The sequence below is a fragment of the Cyanistes caeruleus genome, chromosome 6 (assembly GCF_971803275.1).
Source record: "Cyanistes caeruleus chromosome 6, bCyaCae1.hap1.1, whole genome shotgun sequence".
Taxonomy (NCBI): Eukaryota; Metazoa; Chordata; class Aves; order Passeriformes; family Paridae; genus Cyanistes; species Cyanistes caeruleus.
The window spans coordinates 63,405,295-63,422,997 of record NC_141706.1 but is presented as its reverse complement, the minus strand read 5'-3'; the positions used below and the strand labels follow the sequence as shown (position 1 = coordinate 63,422,997).

General features: G+C 38.9%; 1 protein-coding gene across 1 annotated transcript; it reads right to left on the bottom strand.

Moving 5' to 3' along the window:
* Positions 1-10,430: 10,430 nt before the first annotated feature.
* Positions 10,431-17,635, bottom strand: C6H14orf39 (chromosome 6 C14orf39 homolog). Its single transcript, XM_086892726.1, has 7 exons — positions 15,663-17,635; positions 15,510-15,574; positions 14,335-14,402; positions 13,881-14,020; positions 13,223-13,358; positions 11,715-11,772; positions 10,431-11,083 (listed from the first exon to the last, which is right to left on the bottom strand). Exons 1-7 carry the CDS (start codon positions 15,746-15,748, stop codon positions 10,881-10,883), a joined length of 756 nt encoding a protein of 251 aa, XP_086748852.1. The 5' UTR covers positions 15,749-17,635; the 3' UTR covers positions 10,431-10,880.
* Between the last annotated feature and the right edge of the window lie 68 nt (positions 17,636-17,703).

Genomic DNA, 17,703 nt, shown 5'->3' with positions numbered 1-17,703 from the left:
CTCAACAAAATCATTTGTTGAAGTTCAGCAGGTACCTCTGGCTGTCACAAGGAGATGGAGAAAGAAGTGAACTCCAAGTTCTGGGTTTGGTTCCATCCATTACAAGAATCCCACCCCAGTGACAGGGGCATCCTCCATTTGTCATGCTCTAGGCGTCCTTGCATTCCCAGGAGTATATCCAAGAAGCTGGCCAGCCACAGGTCCTGTTCTGCAGCATGCAAGCAGCTGAGCTGCAGCCATTCATTTCTGTGGAGCCTGCGGGGCTGGAGCAGTGCCTGGATTAAGTGCAGCCCACTTCACAAACAAAGAGCGGCCGCTTCGGCCTGTCCAGGTCAGCACTGCAGAACAATGGGGCACGTTGTCAGCAAGCACCAAAAGAAAAGATACTTTATGCCTTGGTCAGGCCAGGCCAGTGTGGCAGTGCTGAGTGCCAGGGCTGGCACTTTGCACAACGGGGGAGTTACGTAAGAGGGAGCGCACGGACACTCGGGCATTTCTGCACCAGGGTTTCCACATCTTTTTGCTACTGTCTGATCTCAGCAATGGTTTTACTTGCTGTGTCTTTACTTCAGCATCTCCTCAGATCACTGCCCATCTAAGTTGATGTAATCAGCCATTGAGGTCCCCACAAAAAGCTGCAAAAGCAGTAGGAAAGCAGAGGTCCCTGCCTAGCAAGATTTGGCCACGGCCTCAGAGTGGTGCCCGGCGCTCGCTGGAGCCAGAGCGCAGCAGGGAGGAGACACGGAGGAGATAAAGCATTTGGGTCAAAGAACAGTGACTCAGCTGGAATTAACAGGACCCATTTGGGGATCTGTTTTCCCACCCAGTGTTCCTTCTTCACGCTTCATGATCCTGTTCTTTTTCTCATATCCCGCTTTCTTGCTTATTTTGTGTTTTTCTGCTTGTCCTCCCCTGCTTGAACCTCTGTCTCAATGTCCCTGCCTTCACTTTGTGTCTGTCATTCTGCTCCAGATCTTACAACACATTCAGGAACTAAGATTGCACCTGGTCAAGTGATACTCTCAGCATCTTGAGAGCTCACCAGCAGTGAGGCTGGAGGTGGCATCAGTAAATTTAGTGACACACATCTTCTTCCCCAAAATTTGTTTTTTCTCCCAGAGGATGGAAAAAATGAAATTGGTGGCCTAAAGCAGTGGCCCAGGGCTGCCTTCCTGCAGGTCCACTCTGGCTTCAGTCCCATTGTTTTGGGAGAGCAGGTGACAGCAGCATATGACCCCGTGTTTTTCACAGTATCCTGTGCACATCTGTGACACTGTGTATAATGTAATACAAACAGAATTACCAGGGATTAAGGTTTTGTTTCTGCTCTTACTAATAAATGCCAAAATCCCTATTGACTTTTCTGATATAAAATCAGGCCTTAAGTGACCCACCAGTGACATTTGTGGGGATCTTCCCAAACGCCGAGGCACCTTCGGTACGATGCGCTCACCATATGGGCGGCCTCCTTTCCGCCTCCCTCAGCAGCTGCCAGAAGCTGCAGTGCTGACTGGAGTAATGACAATAAAAATGACCCCAGAGCCAGTATTTATGATAGGAAAAACAAGGCTGGTTTCCCAGGTGACTCACCTGGAACCTAAGGGCTGCCTGGAGTCCTTCATGCTGACTGACACTGCCCCGCACAGGAGCTGTTGCTGCAGCCCCCGATAAAAGGAAACATGTCAAGGGCTGGGGACATGTACCTGTGCCACAAATCCACCTTCCCCTGCTTGAAACCACCTCTGAAAACACTGAAACATGCAGACATTGATCAATCCTGTCTGAAGTCTTACTACAATCAAGCAGGAGGAAATGTGTTACATCTCAGGCACTAATTGTCAGTTTGTCTCTTTTTCCCTCTACAGCTTTTCCCTTCTTGCCATTTGCCTCTCTTTCCCTCATCAGATTTGTTCTTTCATCATCTTCCTAGACTGACAAGCACTTGAAAGGACATTCAACACTTTGAAAGCTGCTGTTTTTCAGATTTTATAAATTTCTCCCAGCTTAAGTTCCTGCTGACAACTCTGCTCAGAGCACGGCTCGTCAGGAACATTGATCTAGTGGAAATGGCCTGGTTTGAGTTTGGTGCACAGTGTCTTCCTGAGACATCCTAACAAAATCTGGCTAACGAGAGGAATTCCTTTTTTTTTCCCAACTAGCACTATTTCCAAAGGCTTAGCATTTAGTTAAGACTTTCTCCCTTCTGCAAATGCTACCAAATTAGTGGGAATTGTTTATTCTTTACTGTTTTAGTTGATTCTTTCTTTTTTATGGATTCCACATAGCTCAGACTGACTGGTACTGCAACGCACTAATCACATTTGATTTCCAGTCAAGTTGCTTAGAATTTTTTGGGAAGCATTCAGCATTTTATCATCCAGCCCTTCATTGTCTGTCAGTCTTTTTAAACTGTAAAATGTTTAAGGCCTGGACTCCTTCATTGTGTGTAACACAATGAGGCCCTAAACGAAGCTGTGCCCTGTGGGCACTCTAATATAAATGATAATTGCTGCATGGCTCTCCCAGCTATAACTACACAGTAATTCAGACACATCCTTGCTTTCACTGATAGGGAATGGGAAGTATTCCTCACAAAACAATCTGGAGAGTCCTAACAGCAGTGATGTTTTCCCAGCTAGGAGTATGTACACAAAATTTACCCAGTTCCCACCTACAGTGATTAAAAAAGCCAGCTGATTATTTTATTTAGGAACAGCTGATTGCATAAAACTAAGTTTTATTTCATTTTTTATTTTTAGTTTTAGTGGTTCCTGAAATCTCAGCCACATTTATCAGTATGATTCAGCAATGACTATTGTTTTCTCTTGCCCAGACCTCAGTCACACTGATTATACTTTATATCTCCACAGGTCTGCATTCCAAATACAGCACAAGGCAGTTGTGTGCTTTGATACTCACTTATCATTTTGTCATGTGAGTGAACAGCTAATTTTGACTGCAATATTTCAAATTTTCTGTTCTCTCTCCCTATTTTTTTTTCGGTATAGAATCATAGAGTAATGAAATGGTTTGGCTTGGAAGGAATCTTAATGACGATTTAGTTCCAATGCCCTGCCATGGGCAGGGACGTCTTCCACTAGGCCAGGGGAGTCCCATCCAAGCTGGCCTCAAACAACTCCAGGGATGATGAGTCCACAGCTGCTTCAGGCAACCAGTTCCAGTGCCTCACTAGCCTTAGGGTAAAGAATTTGTTCCTAATATCTAATCTAAATCTACCCTCCTTCAGCTTAAGGCCACTCCTCCTTGTCCCATCACTACATGCCCTTGCAGTATGCTGGCACATTGATTAAACTGTATTCATGTTACAACCCTCAAAACCAGAATTCTCTGTATAAGGACCAGTACTCCAGCTTGGGATATTTCATGTGTAGTTAAATGTTACCTGTGTGGATCATTAGGTTATAAAGCTATAAAGAGTCACTGTACTGTGACACGTGGCATAACAGACAATAGATGCCCACACCTGTTTTAATAGCAGCTTTCGTTCAGGAGCTTGTAGACATCTAAATATTTCCATAACACTATGAGCTTTTAAGAGATATGCTCAGTGTAGAACTTTTATCTTCCCTGCCTAAAAACTCAAAACAATAAAAACCAAAACAAACTAAAAACCGCCCATCAAACCCACACAGTATCTTTTCTGAAGTTGCTCTGCACAACTTAATTATTACCAAAAATTTTACCAAGTCTGGATATAAGTAGATGGCAAATAATTCCAAGGAATTAGCCTTATAAAAGTGGAGAGATGCATTTGCTGCTCCTAACTTCATTTTTGTAACTTACAAAGACAATACATAAGCACTGACCATCAACTGTCAGCCTTGATCTGATGATGATAACAGATAACTTCACTATTTCTGAAGCTCTGGAAGAAACCACTAACCCAGCAGCACTCCCTTGTCAAAAGCATCACCATAACTGACAGAGTAATCCAGAAAAGACAGAAAACAGAAATTTGAATCATTATTTTACTCTATGCCAATACTTGCAAATGATAAAAGCACTCTGCCCAGCCTTTGACAATCTACTTTATTCCAGTAATGTCACCTCAGATAAAACTCAACAGAGGAATCTGAAACATATACAGCATCCACTGGAGCATCCTTCCTTTTTTTTTTTTCCCCTTTTTGTGTTGTAAAGTGTTCTCTGATAAAATATTGACACTGCAATATGTGAGCTAGCTGTGATAAACACGCAGGGCAGTGTAGGCTGCTGCCAGCCCTACTCTGCTGGAAACAAGGCATTCACACACCAAAGAAAGACTTGTGCCTCAACGCTCTGACCCTCTGCTTCTGCTCTGGGTCACAGACACTCCCAAGGTAATGCCAAGGAAATTCTGGCAACACAGAATTTTTTTCTGCTTTAGGACACTTTACCCCCAAACTCTATTCATTGTTATGTTAATGAGGATTGTGGATGCTCAATGACTGTGATCATGTGGTAAAACTCACCTAAGGACCATATTTAATTCCAATGCAACACAAATAATCCAAGTTCCATATTGATAAGCAACAAGAATATCTCAGCATTATTGAAAAGAAAGATCTGGAGAGTTCATCTCTTCTGCCCATCCAAGTTTTGGCTCTTTTAACAATTCTTCAAAAACTTGTCAGTACAGTTGGTAATTTTGACATTACTCTGTCTACAAGTGATAGAGCAGAAAAATCTATCCAATCACTGATCCCCCTTTTTATGTGATCAGAATGCTTCTCCTGTGCTAGAGATATATGAAAGATCTATTTTTTGGGAAGCTGGGAAGAGCAAAATTCAAGATGGAGGTTTACATGAAGTCATGACCTACTTCACAGAACCAGCTTTTAGTGCTCTGGCTGGATGCCAGCCTGGGTCCAGAAGCACCCTTAAGTTCAGTGGTGATTTTCATGTAATCTGTGGTTTACATCTTTTTTATCAGAACTCTACTGCTCTTCAGTTTCTGATGATTAGTCACAAGTATTAGGTCAAGATGAAAAATTTTAGAACGTCTAAGAAGCCATGGCTCTGCTTCACTCTCCTTTAACAAAACAGCAGCAGTGGCAATGCTGGGTCTGCACTGAGCAGAGGTGGTCAGGCCTTGCTTTAACACCTCCTCACTAAATATCACACTGGTAACAACTTATGTATTTTCCAAGAGCCTTTTCCAACTGTGAGGGAGAAAAATAAATAAGCAGCTGCCTATGACAACTCCTTCAGTGTATGCAGAGCGAGATACACGAGTGGTGGTGCTCATTCCCGAGGAAAAAAATCACCTTGAAGAATCTATTGTGCCCAGGGATTTTTTAAGCTCATGTGGCATGATTTGGAATTGTATTGTACAACTTAGGTAATGGCTAGAGTGCTTCAGAGTCTCGGCATCTCCCTGGAATGCATTGGAAGCAGTCCTTCCAGGGGTTTTGTAATCATTAAGAAACATTTTTAACTACTTTTTATCCATAACTTCTGGACAGGAGTCCTTTGCAGCTGTGGCAGTGAACATGACTGATCACAGCATCAGGAATTTTGTGGAAACAGTTAAAACTTGCCACACGTGCCTGAAGAAAAAGAAAAGAGCAGCAAGAGACCACACTTAGCTCAAGGCAGTCCTGCTCTGGCAGAAGGGAGCAGATAAGAACTGCAAGCTCAAAACTGAGTTTCAGCATGGACTGTCAGCTTCCAAGCTGCCCACCAGTCAGAACAGCTGGTTCCCCACTAGCAAGAACTTTTTGTAACTTGATCCTCTACTTCTTTCCTTTCCCCAAGCCAAGCCTCAAAGGATTGTGGATCAAGTCCTGCACTGTATGAAATAATTTTGTGTATGCTTTGTGGACTGTGGTATGATACAGAGAATTAAGTTCATGTTATTAAAAGTTTTGACACTATTTCTCCTATAGAGTCATAACAGTCAAAGTATTTTTTTTTTGTTTATGTCTAAATATTCTATTTGCATGGTAATGGCCATCTTTTGATATTCTTTCATACCCTTGCTTAAATTGAATGAAACCAAAGAGAAGCTATCTATTATTGCTGAATTCAAGTGATCCATGGAAACAAAAAAGTCTGGGATGTAGCAAGGTGGGGGGAAAGATTTACCTTTCCAAAAGTAAGGTGTTGCATGTGCTAAAAAGAGCATCATCTTCACACCAAATCAAGCAAGGTACAGGATCCAAGAAACAATGTGCCAAGAGGCAATTTCTCAGCAAGATGTTAGCATCAGAACACAAAGTGATGTGTCTGGAAGCAGAACTGCTGAGCTGCAAACAACCTGGGTGTGAGTCAGAGAATATTAGGACAGTGCCTGTCCACCAGGAATACAGACTTGATTGCATGTGACTTGTGTCAACTCTGGAGACATCAAGAGCAGAACATAAAAGCAAGGCAACAGAGATATTTCTAAATGAGCCATTCAGCCTCTAAGGCAATGAATCTGGCAACAACTCAAGTTTCAGGAGGAAAGAAGTCAGCATTCCAGGTTTGTGTTCCACGGATATATCCTTCATTCATTTTTCTCAGGCAAAAGGTCACCAAGACATCATGTTTGAAATCATTAAAAGACACAATCAATCTCCTTTCAAACTAGCCCATAACTCTGAAACCAGAATCCAATTGCCTGTTCAGGCTCATTAGTGTCTTTGGATCCTAATGACCCACTCAGTTGCAGTAAATGAAAAACTAATCCTTGTTTTATGCCATTGGCCCAAAAGGATTAGCCAACTCTTGCTACCCCTGCAATCAGCCTTGCACTGGGGGGATTATGACCATCTAATACTGTAAGTCTACACATTCCAATCTGTTACAATATGTAGCACCTAAAGCTTATTTCCTTGAAATACTTAAACGTATTAATGCTGTAGTGTAAGATTGTTTCCTTAGGATGCAGTGATTCACCTGCCCCTGCCCCCAAAGCCTGCACTTACCCACATACATGCAGAGATGGCCTGTTAATCCCAACACGAAGCTTTAACTGTGTTCATGGCCTTGAAATGAAAAACTAAAACTATTTTTTTTTTAAATTTGCGTAGAGCCCAGACTGGGGATGAAACGATGTACCGAATTTCTGGAGGGTTCAGTGCTGTAATTCAATAGGTAGCTAGAAATAAATCCACTACTTACATACAATGTTCTCTGATCTGTTCTGTGGGTTGTAACTCCAGGTTTGTTATCACTTATAGCACTGCAGTTTTCCCAACTCAGAATTCTGGTTGCTCTTGTTATATTACAGATAAAATCAGTGAGCAATTAGAAGAGCCTGCAATGTAATGACATAAACCATTTGTTTTCCTCAAAGTATTCACACGTTGCCATTGACAATTCATTGTGGTAAAGAGACAATTTTAACACTCTCAGTTGCCTTATTCAAACAGTTTTTCTGATATAAAATACAAATAACTCTTGTGGTTTTATCACCTTAAGTATTATACATAACAGCACAACAAATTTTGTCCTGCAGACTGTTAAACTGAGCATATGCACTTCAGATTGATATTCTTGGACTGAAGTTACAGAAAATTTATAAATTGCTCTGAACATGAAACTTGATTTTTGAGTGGGAACAGTTTGCTGAATGTCTTATTTCCTATTAAAAGTGGTGCCTGAAGGCATAAAACAGAAGTACATGAAAATAAATCTTATATTCCACAACCCCTGGAACATTAGTCTTTACCTCATAGTTTCTAAATTAAATTTTTTAGTGTCAAACTTATACAACAGTTGTTTATTTGTCAGCCAGATATCCCCAAGTGTTTATAAATGTGCTTTACACTTATGTATCAGTAAAATTAACAGTTAAAATAGTAGATGGTGCTCCAGTCATGATGTTATGTTGCTTCAGAAATTAAAACATTTTTTTTTTTAATGGAAGACCACATTGCAGAACAAGGCAGATGTGCAGAAATCCTCTCTATGTTATTTCTGATCAGAAAAATGCCATTTCCACATACCTGTTATTTCTGTGGGAGAAAGAAAACCAAGGCATTGCTGTCTTCCTCACCACAGCAGCAGATAAGAGTGTAAATTTCATTAGTAAACTTCTTCAAAGTTTTTTACTCAAAAAATTAAAAAATTTATTTATTTATTCAGGTATCACTATATTTCCTACAAGGTTGGTGACACAAAATATTTATTATTAATATTTATTTAACCTAATGGAGTGTGGCACATTAGCTTTTACAAGCAATATTTCAAGTGAAGTGATTTTCTGTCAAAAACTTCATTAAAAACCTAAGTGGAACAGTAAAGATAACAGGGCTCTAAAAATAAACATTTACCTTCTGGTTAGGATACTCTTACAAGATTTGAAGTCAAATCCCAGCCCTGCTTATTTAAGAGGGGTTTTTGCTGTTAGTACCTTTGGGCTTGGCTGTGAGCCTGAACTCTGTTTTACTCAGCACAATCCAAGGAGAGAACAGAAAGGTACCTGCACCTCCAAGGACTCAGAGCACAAGTGCACAGTGTCACCATATTGCCACTTTGCTGACAGCTGCACAGCTTTGAAGGGATTGCAGCTCCCAGCTGCTGTTGCTTCTGGAGGTTCCTGTGCAGTCACACACGTGGGATACCTGCAGTACCTGGTTTTGCTCTCTAGCAGCCCTTGCTATGCTGACAAGAGAATCTGTCTCCACTCATCTTTCAGGCTAGAAATGGGTGCAGCATGTGAGTGTGTCAAGGGCAGACCAAACTGACACTGGGCAGTGAGAGATGCACCAGTGTCAGCAATCCATCAACATGACTGCTATTGATTTTATAGGCATAACCAGCAACCATTTCTACATGGAATTTTACAGGTGCCAATGAAAAAATCCTCATGTGTATTTATAAGCAGTTCATGGTCTCAGAACTCAGAAAAGTATCCCAAATGCTGAGAGGTCGCCTCTTCTGAAGCAGCTTTCTCTGCTCTGTTGTTAATCAGCCTATCCAATTTGTGTCAGGAAACTTCCAGCAAGTCCTAGGACTGTGGTTTCTCCCACTTCAACCAGCAGCCTTGACTTCTACATTGGAACATCTTAGTTAGATGTTAGTTAACAGAATTCATCAGGAAAGATCTTCAGTTATGGAATAACTGAGCAAACAAAATTAAACTTTTGGTTTTCTAAATGATCTCAGAATATCTGTCAGCAGTGTATCATAACCATTGCCCCAAATAAAAGGTAGGGACTCAAACTTGCCTTTCCATTGGGATTTTCAGATTAGCAGGCATGCAGTAGATTAGAAAATCTGTGTCTCACTGCTTAGTAGTTGGACCTCAGCGTGATTTCACTAAAATTTCCTGATTCACTTCCAGTTTAAAAAAAAATCCAATTTTCACAATTCTCTGGACATGAAAATAGTCCTGATGCATCTAGGAGTTTGGCAGAAAAGAAACAGTGGCATAGATAATCAAGCTGTTGCCCATTAAGGGTTTTGCAGGGCAGCAGAGGGGAAAGGACTCTACTCCCCTTGGGACTTTGTTGTCATTTATTTGGCAGACTGTGCAGACTCTACAGGTAGGATGCTTTTTGGCCGCTTGCTCCTCTCAGTCTGTGTGCCCCTCTGACTCATTTGTGCATTTGCAATCTCTCCTCTGAAGTCTGCTGAACGATGTGGACCTCTCTTTATTTTGCTTGCCTGCTGTCAGGAAGGGAGTTTTCTCATAGCAAGTGACTGGGAAACCAAATTCCCTTATAGATTTGTGAGGAGTTTCAAAAATTAGTAACCTATGTTTCATGCGTAACAGAAAAAATATCTTCAAAGTGATCTGGTATTGCCTTCAAAGGCCATAAATATGGAAGTTTTGGCTCTAGAGAAGACGGTTCTAAGGGATTCCCAGGGCACAGTGCTCTGGTGGCTCAGAACAGTCAGCATTCCTTGCTGATTAACCCTGATATTGTCCTAACAGCCATTCTTTCCATAGGAAAATGAATTTCCATTCTTTCTCCTTTGTGGAGAACTGAGGGACATACTTGTACCGACCACAGCTGGACTTTGGGAACTGTCTCTGTCTTCTTTGAAAGACATTAGATAGTGGAGAAGAAAAAAGAGAAAGAGAAAGAGAAAGAGAAAGAGAAAGAGAAAGAGAAAGAGAAAGAGAAAGAGAAAGAGAGAGAGAGAGAGAGAGAGAGAGAGAGAGAGAGAGAGAGAGAGAGAGAGAAGAAAAGAAAAGAAAAGAAAAGAAAAGAAAAGAAAAGAAAAGAAAAGAAAAGAAAAGAAAAGAAAAGAAAAGAAAAGAAAAGAAAAGAAAAGAAAAGAAAAGAAAAGAAAAGAAAAGAAAAGAAAAGAAAAGAAAAGAAAAGAAAAGAAAAGAAAAGAAAAGAAAAGAAAAGAAAAGAAAAGAAAAGAAAAGAAAAGAAAAGAAAAGAAAAGAAAAGAAAAGAAGGAAGAAAAAAGGAAGAAAGGAAGTTAAATATTACAATTGCAACATTGTTCCACTTCAGATATTAAGAAATACCTACAAAACTACATAAAATTAACAAAAATGTTTATTTCAAATATTTTATAAATCAGCTGTTATACACAGAATACTTAAGAACATTGTCTTTAATTCAAATTCAGCTTTAACTGCTAAAACAGTCATTCTTATTAACACAAGTAATTTAATTTATATCAGAAGCTGAAAGTTCTTATCTGTATGTTTAAATGTTCTCAGAGACACTGAATTAACACTCTATCCTAAAATTATATTTCTGTTTGTGAGTGCCAATTTAGCAAAAGCAAACAGTAATATTTTATGAACAAACACATTTCAAAGATAAATAAGAAAATTTCAGAAGGTGTTGTTGATGAACACACATTGCAGCAATTGCAATAATGTGTTCTTAAAAGAAACGGAAGGAGAAGAAATGCTTTGTACTTTAACTCAAGAAACTGGAAACATTTGTCAAGGCTAAGTAGGAAAGTAATTTAAAAGGTATTCAAAAGAGTGTAAATGGCTTTGTACTTTGTATGGAAGAATGAAAACTTCCCATAGAAGGAAACTGGGGTGATCTCTGATCCTGTCCAAATGCAAATGAAAAACCAACGTCATCCTTTCCATCTCCAAATGCATGAGAAGTTGATTCCGAGTGGAAGGGAAAGGTAAATGCATCCTCATTTTCTGGTTTCCCAAAGAAACTTCCTATATGGAATACATATAATATTTGTAATTAGATTCAATCTGAGATAATACTGCATTCAGCATATACTTCTTTATTAATATATTGTGCCAAATATCCCACTGAGCATCACCCTGCAGTTGTGTGTTTATTGCTGCACCAGAGATGGTATTTCCAGGGGCTTGTTATTAGAATTGACACAGAAGGAAGTGTGAAGCACTTGAATGGTTTAAAACAGCAAAACATTTCTGCAACAGAGGTATTTGTAAGCAGAATCTGCAAAAGTGTTTATTTAGAAAAAAATTTGATCAGTCATTGAAATACTAGGACTTTTTCTTTTTCTCAAAATGAGAGCAAGTCCTCTCATTTTGCTTCAAACAGAGCTAACTCTATTCTCATTTCTTTCTTTCTCATACCTCTTCTTTTCCATGATATATCAGACATTTGGGGCCCAACATGCAAGGGAAGATTTAGGCTAAAGATTTAGTTAAAACATAAATGAGCACAATAAACCACAGAGCTACATTATCACAACTGAACATCCTTTCAGACAACCAAAGGAACTCTGTTAAGCTGAATCATGAGCCTGTCAGTCACAGGAACACAAGGAGAAGAGAGCTGATAAACACAAGCACATCTGAGCTTCAGACTTACCAAGATCTTTGTGTGGGGACAGAGAGCTCAGTTTTCCCACAGAATAATTTCCCTCTGTCTGAAATGTAAACAAAATTTTAATTAAAGAAATTAGAAAGGCAAGAGTAAACTTTAATGCTGATATGTAATATGTTCATTTGCTTTTAGTGAGAAAAACACTGTATCAGTGAATATTAGCAGCCTTTACAAAATCTGGATTTAAAAGTATTTGTCAGTCCCTAAAGCTGCAAGGTAAGTTCTTGATCAGATGGGGTTTATGATATTTGCATTCAGCTGCAAACACCCTTCCTCCATTCTACTAGGAAAAAACAGACTGATAACAGTTCAAAAACTGACCTGACTTACTGCTGGTTTTTAAACTGAAAAGATTCAAAATTATTCAAATCTGTGATGTTTTATAAAATCTCCAAGCAACAACACAAATACTTCCTCTACTGAGGAAGCCCTCAGATTGCCAGAAAGAGTATCAGGATAACTAATTGTCACTCTTAAAATGAGTTCTTAGATTAGATTTAAAAGTATAAGACTATAACTAAAAGATACTGAAGTCTTCAAAACTCCCATCTAACTTTAAAGAATCCCAGATCTGTGATAGCCTGGTAAGTTCTTAGTTTCTGCTGCAGCGCAGGCGCAAAATAATGTGTGTTCTGACAGCAAGTGATTTAAAACCCACCTGAATCCTAAACAATTCACAAACCACACACCAGTGTGTTCTCTCTTACACACAGTTCATGCTATGAGACACCAACCACACATATCTTGCCAAACCCAGAATAAAATGGTGCTTTCCCTCATCCCTGCTTCAGCTCCCAGCCAGTAACCACAAGACTGAGCACACCCCCTGCAACAGGAGCTACCTGGGCTCAAATCCTTTATTTGCATTAAGGGACGTGGATCTACACTGCCAAGTGATACCTAAGCCCTCTCTGATGCACACATCTGGTTCCCCAATTATCTACCTAATAGCCCAGGAGAGAAAAAATTACTCTAGAGCACTGGAGTTAGGGAACCTGCAAAGAAAATGGAAGATCTGGATTTCATTCCCTGCTCCATTTAGTTGCCTACCTAGCTCCTCCATTTGAGTATAGCTAATCCATATTTGCTGTTCAGTAACCTTTATGTACTGCCCTTTCTTCCCCTCTCACTGTTCTTCACTTCATCAAGACAAAACCACACAGGAGAAGCATGTGAGTTGTGAAATCTGCTAAAGAACTTAAATTTTGTGCTGTAACACTGAACCAGAAGCCTTTTGGTGAATTGAGTCACTGTATATTTGCACATGATTTGTATGAGAGAGATTCATACTTGGTTAGAAGTCATCATAGGGGGATTACCAGGAAAGGAATTAAACATTTTCAAGGAATATCAAACTTAAAAGTAACCAAGATATTAAAAAAAATGTTTGCTACAAAGATAATCAGTCTGAAAAATCTCATCCAGTGTCAATGCTGTTTTGTTCAAATATTCTGCTTTGTGGAAATTTAATGTTCACAATTAATAATTTTTACCTCATCAGATGAACTTTGTGCTCCAAACAGAGAAGAATCAAATAAATTAAAGCCCGGTGACTTCTGGGAGAAGTTCATGAAAGAAAAGAAAGCAGGAGATTTTGATGTTCCTTCTTCACAACCTAAATTTTGAATGCTGTAAATACAGAAAGGTAGAAACTACATTAATAGTTTTTTTAAGTAATGTAGATGGCCTTTTTCCTTCTATTTTTTTCCTTTTCCTCTTTTTTCATTTTTTTTACATTCCCATAGCTTCCATCAATAATGACTTTTTGCATCACAGAACAGGCAACACAATTCTTTAAAGTAAAGGGAGGTGGTGTTCTTATCAACTCCCTGCCCTCTTAACAAAAAAAAAAATATATAAATCCTGTTTAAAGATAGAAATCTGAGTAACAAATATTACTGCAGGAAAAGACAATGTGTCTCATACATTTCTAAGAAAAGTACCGATTTTTCAAAACAGCTTCAACTGGAAATGATATTGTAAGAAGAAAATTTAATATCAAGCATAACTCAGGAAAAAAATATTAATATTTTCAGATGAGCTTTCTAGAAAATTCTCTCTCTAGTATCTTTCAAAAAGAGCAGAAATGCTTATGCAATGAATGTGAGTACAACTCTTTGCTCAGAATCAAAATAAAAGTTGAAATCATACGAGTCAAATGGAGGTATTTTTGAGAAGTGTAGGTTTTTCCCCGATAAGTCAGGTGTTTTAGGTGCTTTTAAGAAAGGTTCTGCACTTCCTTCTGCTATGTTGGTATTATCTTCATTTGGCTTAAAACCTGTATGCACATCCTATTAAAAAGAAATAAACAATGATGTTTATAACATATCAAATTTCCCAAAATATCGTTAGTCCTTTTAACTATAAATACGTTCTCAGTGGAGCCAGCACTAAGTTTATTTACAGTTCTGTGCAAGGAATTAGTTTTAAATGCAGATTTTTTTCTAAACATTTCACCAGCTCACATTAATGAAAGTGTTATGCACAAGTTGATACTTTACCAATTTCTGAGGCTTGCCTCTTGCCAACTGGATCAAATATGGCACAACACTTTGACTATTCTAAATGAACTTCTTACTTTTGACATAAGAAATGCTTTTCTTACTTGAGGTACATACGAACAGTCCATGTGCTCATCTGCTTCTTCATTGACATGTTTGGCCTGTTGGCTTGCTGCACAAAAAAGACAGCACTGCCTGTATTATAACAGCATTTTAAACAGACACACAAAAATGGCATTGTGGGAAAGAATCCTTCAGAAAAGTTCACTAGCTTGAACTAGCATTCACTAGCTCTGCTGTTGGTAAGGAAGCATTCTGACTGGTTTTCTTAACAATCCACTTTGTGGCTCTGTCCATAACAATTACCTCTTGTTCTGCCACTTACTCGCTGTTGTCAAAGCATTACTCAGGCTGCTGTTTGTGGTTTGGTGTGTTCTTCAAACCTGCCCATTGCTCCCTGAGAGTGCTGTGTTTGTCTACTCCAGCTATTGCCCTCTGAGAGTGCTAACAGTCAATAGAAACCAGGTGGGAACAATATAAAAAGCACATCCATGTGACAATGATGAAGCGTAGCTTAAAGAACTGGGCAAGAGTCAGGATGAGAAACGCACAGAAGTATTATCAGACTTTCTGCTGTCAGTTTCTGCTTTAAGTTTCAGACTGTGCTACATCTCAGGCACTGTGGGTTAAGGTCCTATGTTTCAGTATTGTCTTTGTGAAAAAAATCTAGGCTATAATCTTTTACATGAATCTAAATTAGCAGTACAATTAGAAAAAGAAATAAACTGAAGCTCAGTTCCTTGTGATTTCAAAAGCTACAGATGTATTTGTAATGACCTTGTTTTTTTCTGTAAGTATTCTGCATGTTTTTCTCCAGTTAATTTTAATTTTTAAGAATCTTGATCTGATTCTTCAAGATACCTGAATTACTGGGTTTATTATATCCCTTTTCTTTGCATTGTCTCATGCCTTCTGGCTAGATGTTAAGACTGGATTTCATTTTTCCTAAGGAATTTGGGATTAAAGTGTGAATTCACAAGAAATGTTGGACAGATCCTTTAATTCACAATGGTCAGTGCAGAATAAATTGCACATTACTGAGCAGTTAAGTCTCTGTTTAAATTAGGACTCTGCCTGTCTGCTATACTTAACAATCAAGGTGGAAAAGAAATGGAAATGGTGGCCCTCTTGATTCCAGAATGTAAATCTGCTCCCTAGAATTTTCTGGTTTATAATTATATGATCCAACCTTATTAAAAAAGTTACAGTAGTACTTTACCCATTACTGCATTTTCACTCTCAAACTGTTGATTGGAAGTCAGCTGCTCTGGAAGATCTGACAGTCTAAAAGACAAAGTTTAATGTTTGTCTAAATGTGAATTATTTCCATAAACCCCAGCCTTGAGAATGGAAGCTATTTTATTAAAGTTACCTGAATTTCATTTGGTTTTGTACATTTACTATTGCTGGAACATGGGCAATTTGTGGTTTATTAGTCCCTGCAGTGTCAATAACCATCTAAAAGACAGAAAAAATTCAAATGAGGCATCAAGTGAAATTGTCACTTCAACAATATCACTTTGATTTCTCCTTAGACCATGGAAATCCCTTCTTTTAACTGGAAATTAAGGACCAGAAAATGTAAAAACTTTTTCTTTGCTTTACCTACATTTTGACAGCATGATACCCAAAACCACTTCTGTAATTTTTTAATAAATTCTTAGTCACAGCACCAATAACTAGATGTGATAAATTAACTTTTCTATAACACAAATAATGTGATGCCATTTACAAACTTCATGCAGGTTTGCTGCTGCCACAGCCTAGTTGCCCATGCTTGTAAACACAGAAAGGGCTGGGACCAGGCCTGGCTCTGCCTCTGAAGGCCAACTGAGCATCCACATCAGTCTCAGTCAGCACAGGTCTCATGTGGGGATTGAAAAACTGCAGAACACATGGAAATACTCCCACCTCACAGATTTTTCATTGGAGCAGAAGACATCTCTCTTCTATGTAGCATGTATTTGTGCCTTAAGGGTAGGGTGAGGAATCTACGCTTCAGCATCAAAGAACATATTATTTTAGAGGGAGTGTCTAGTTCTTGTTTATTTTTTAATTAACAAAATGTATCAAACTCAATTCTATTTAAGGTAGGGGACAAAAGAGCTGGTTCTGCAGAATCTGCCTGGCACTCAACTCCTGCAGTGTACAGCACACCTTTTCTGAAGCATAGCAACCTTCTTTCTTCCAATCTTTTTATTTTTCCTCGGATTCCATCTTCTTTTCCTTGTTGCCATCACCCTTTCTTAAAGTTCTCTTAACCTTGACTTACTGCTTCCTACAATTGTCTAAGTGCAATTCTAGGTCCCAGACTCCCAGCCTCATCTCTAGATTACCCTGGCAACAGCCCTTCTGTCATCCTCATCATGCCAAACTCCCTAAGCCACTCACAAATCAGAATTGCTTGAAATTTCTTCTGGTCTTGTCCCACTCAGTCCTGTCACTGTCCTTCATCTTGTCTCTTGTAATGAAAGCTTTGTCTTCTCACACAGGCTTCACTCTAAAGCATTTAGTGATTTACTCACCTCATTCCTCTGTTCCCTTGAAATTCTTAAGAAAACCACAACCAGTTATGCTAACTTTTTTTATCTGAATTTTGTTGTTCATTAAATTTTGATTTTTAAATAGATCTAGTGAGATGTCCCCTTGAAAGATGGTTTAGAGATAGAAACTTCCCCAAGCTCCTGCACAGCAAACACAGTAGCAAACTCTTCTACCCTTCATGGCCTTACCTCCTCTGATTTCTCCATCTAATACTTTAACAATCTATTGCTTCTATGAATGATCTTTCGTTCCATGAAACTATTGGTGGTTTTCACAACTTTGCAAGTTGTACCTCCAGCTTTCTTCTGGATTAGTTTATGGTATTTGAATAAAAAATATTGCAATGTAAATAAAGCTGCAATTCACTCCACCATTTCAAAAAATGTCATAGTAACTATATCCTTATGGGTGAGAGATAGAAAATGGAGCTGTGGGCTCCTGCAGTGCACCAAGGAATGTTCATGGTTTTGTTACTCTCAGCCCAGACTTCTGCTTCTGGTTAAACCTCAGAATGGAGCTGTTAACTGTGGGCTGTCCTGTAAACTCAGTCCTTTATGAAATCCTTCATTATGGCCCATGATTCATCAGTAACAGAAGATTCTGATCCTCCTTTAGAGTTCCAAATATTTGCTACATACATAATCTACAGAGGTTATTTTAAATGATAAAAACTGTTATACAAAACGAGTTGGTAAGATGGGCCACCTCGATTTTGGCATTAGAGTGCACTTTGTAAGAACATAGATATTTTCAGAATGAAAAGTCACCAAAGAAAGATTTTTGCTGTGATTACCAAGCAATTTCAGATTATCATAATTAGCAACTTATACTGCTAACAGGTTTTATGTAAGACATAATACCATGAGGTA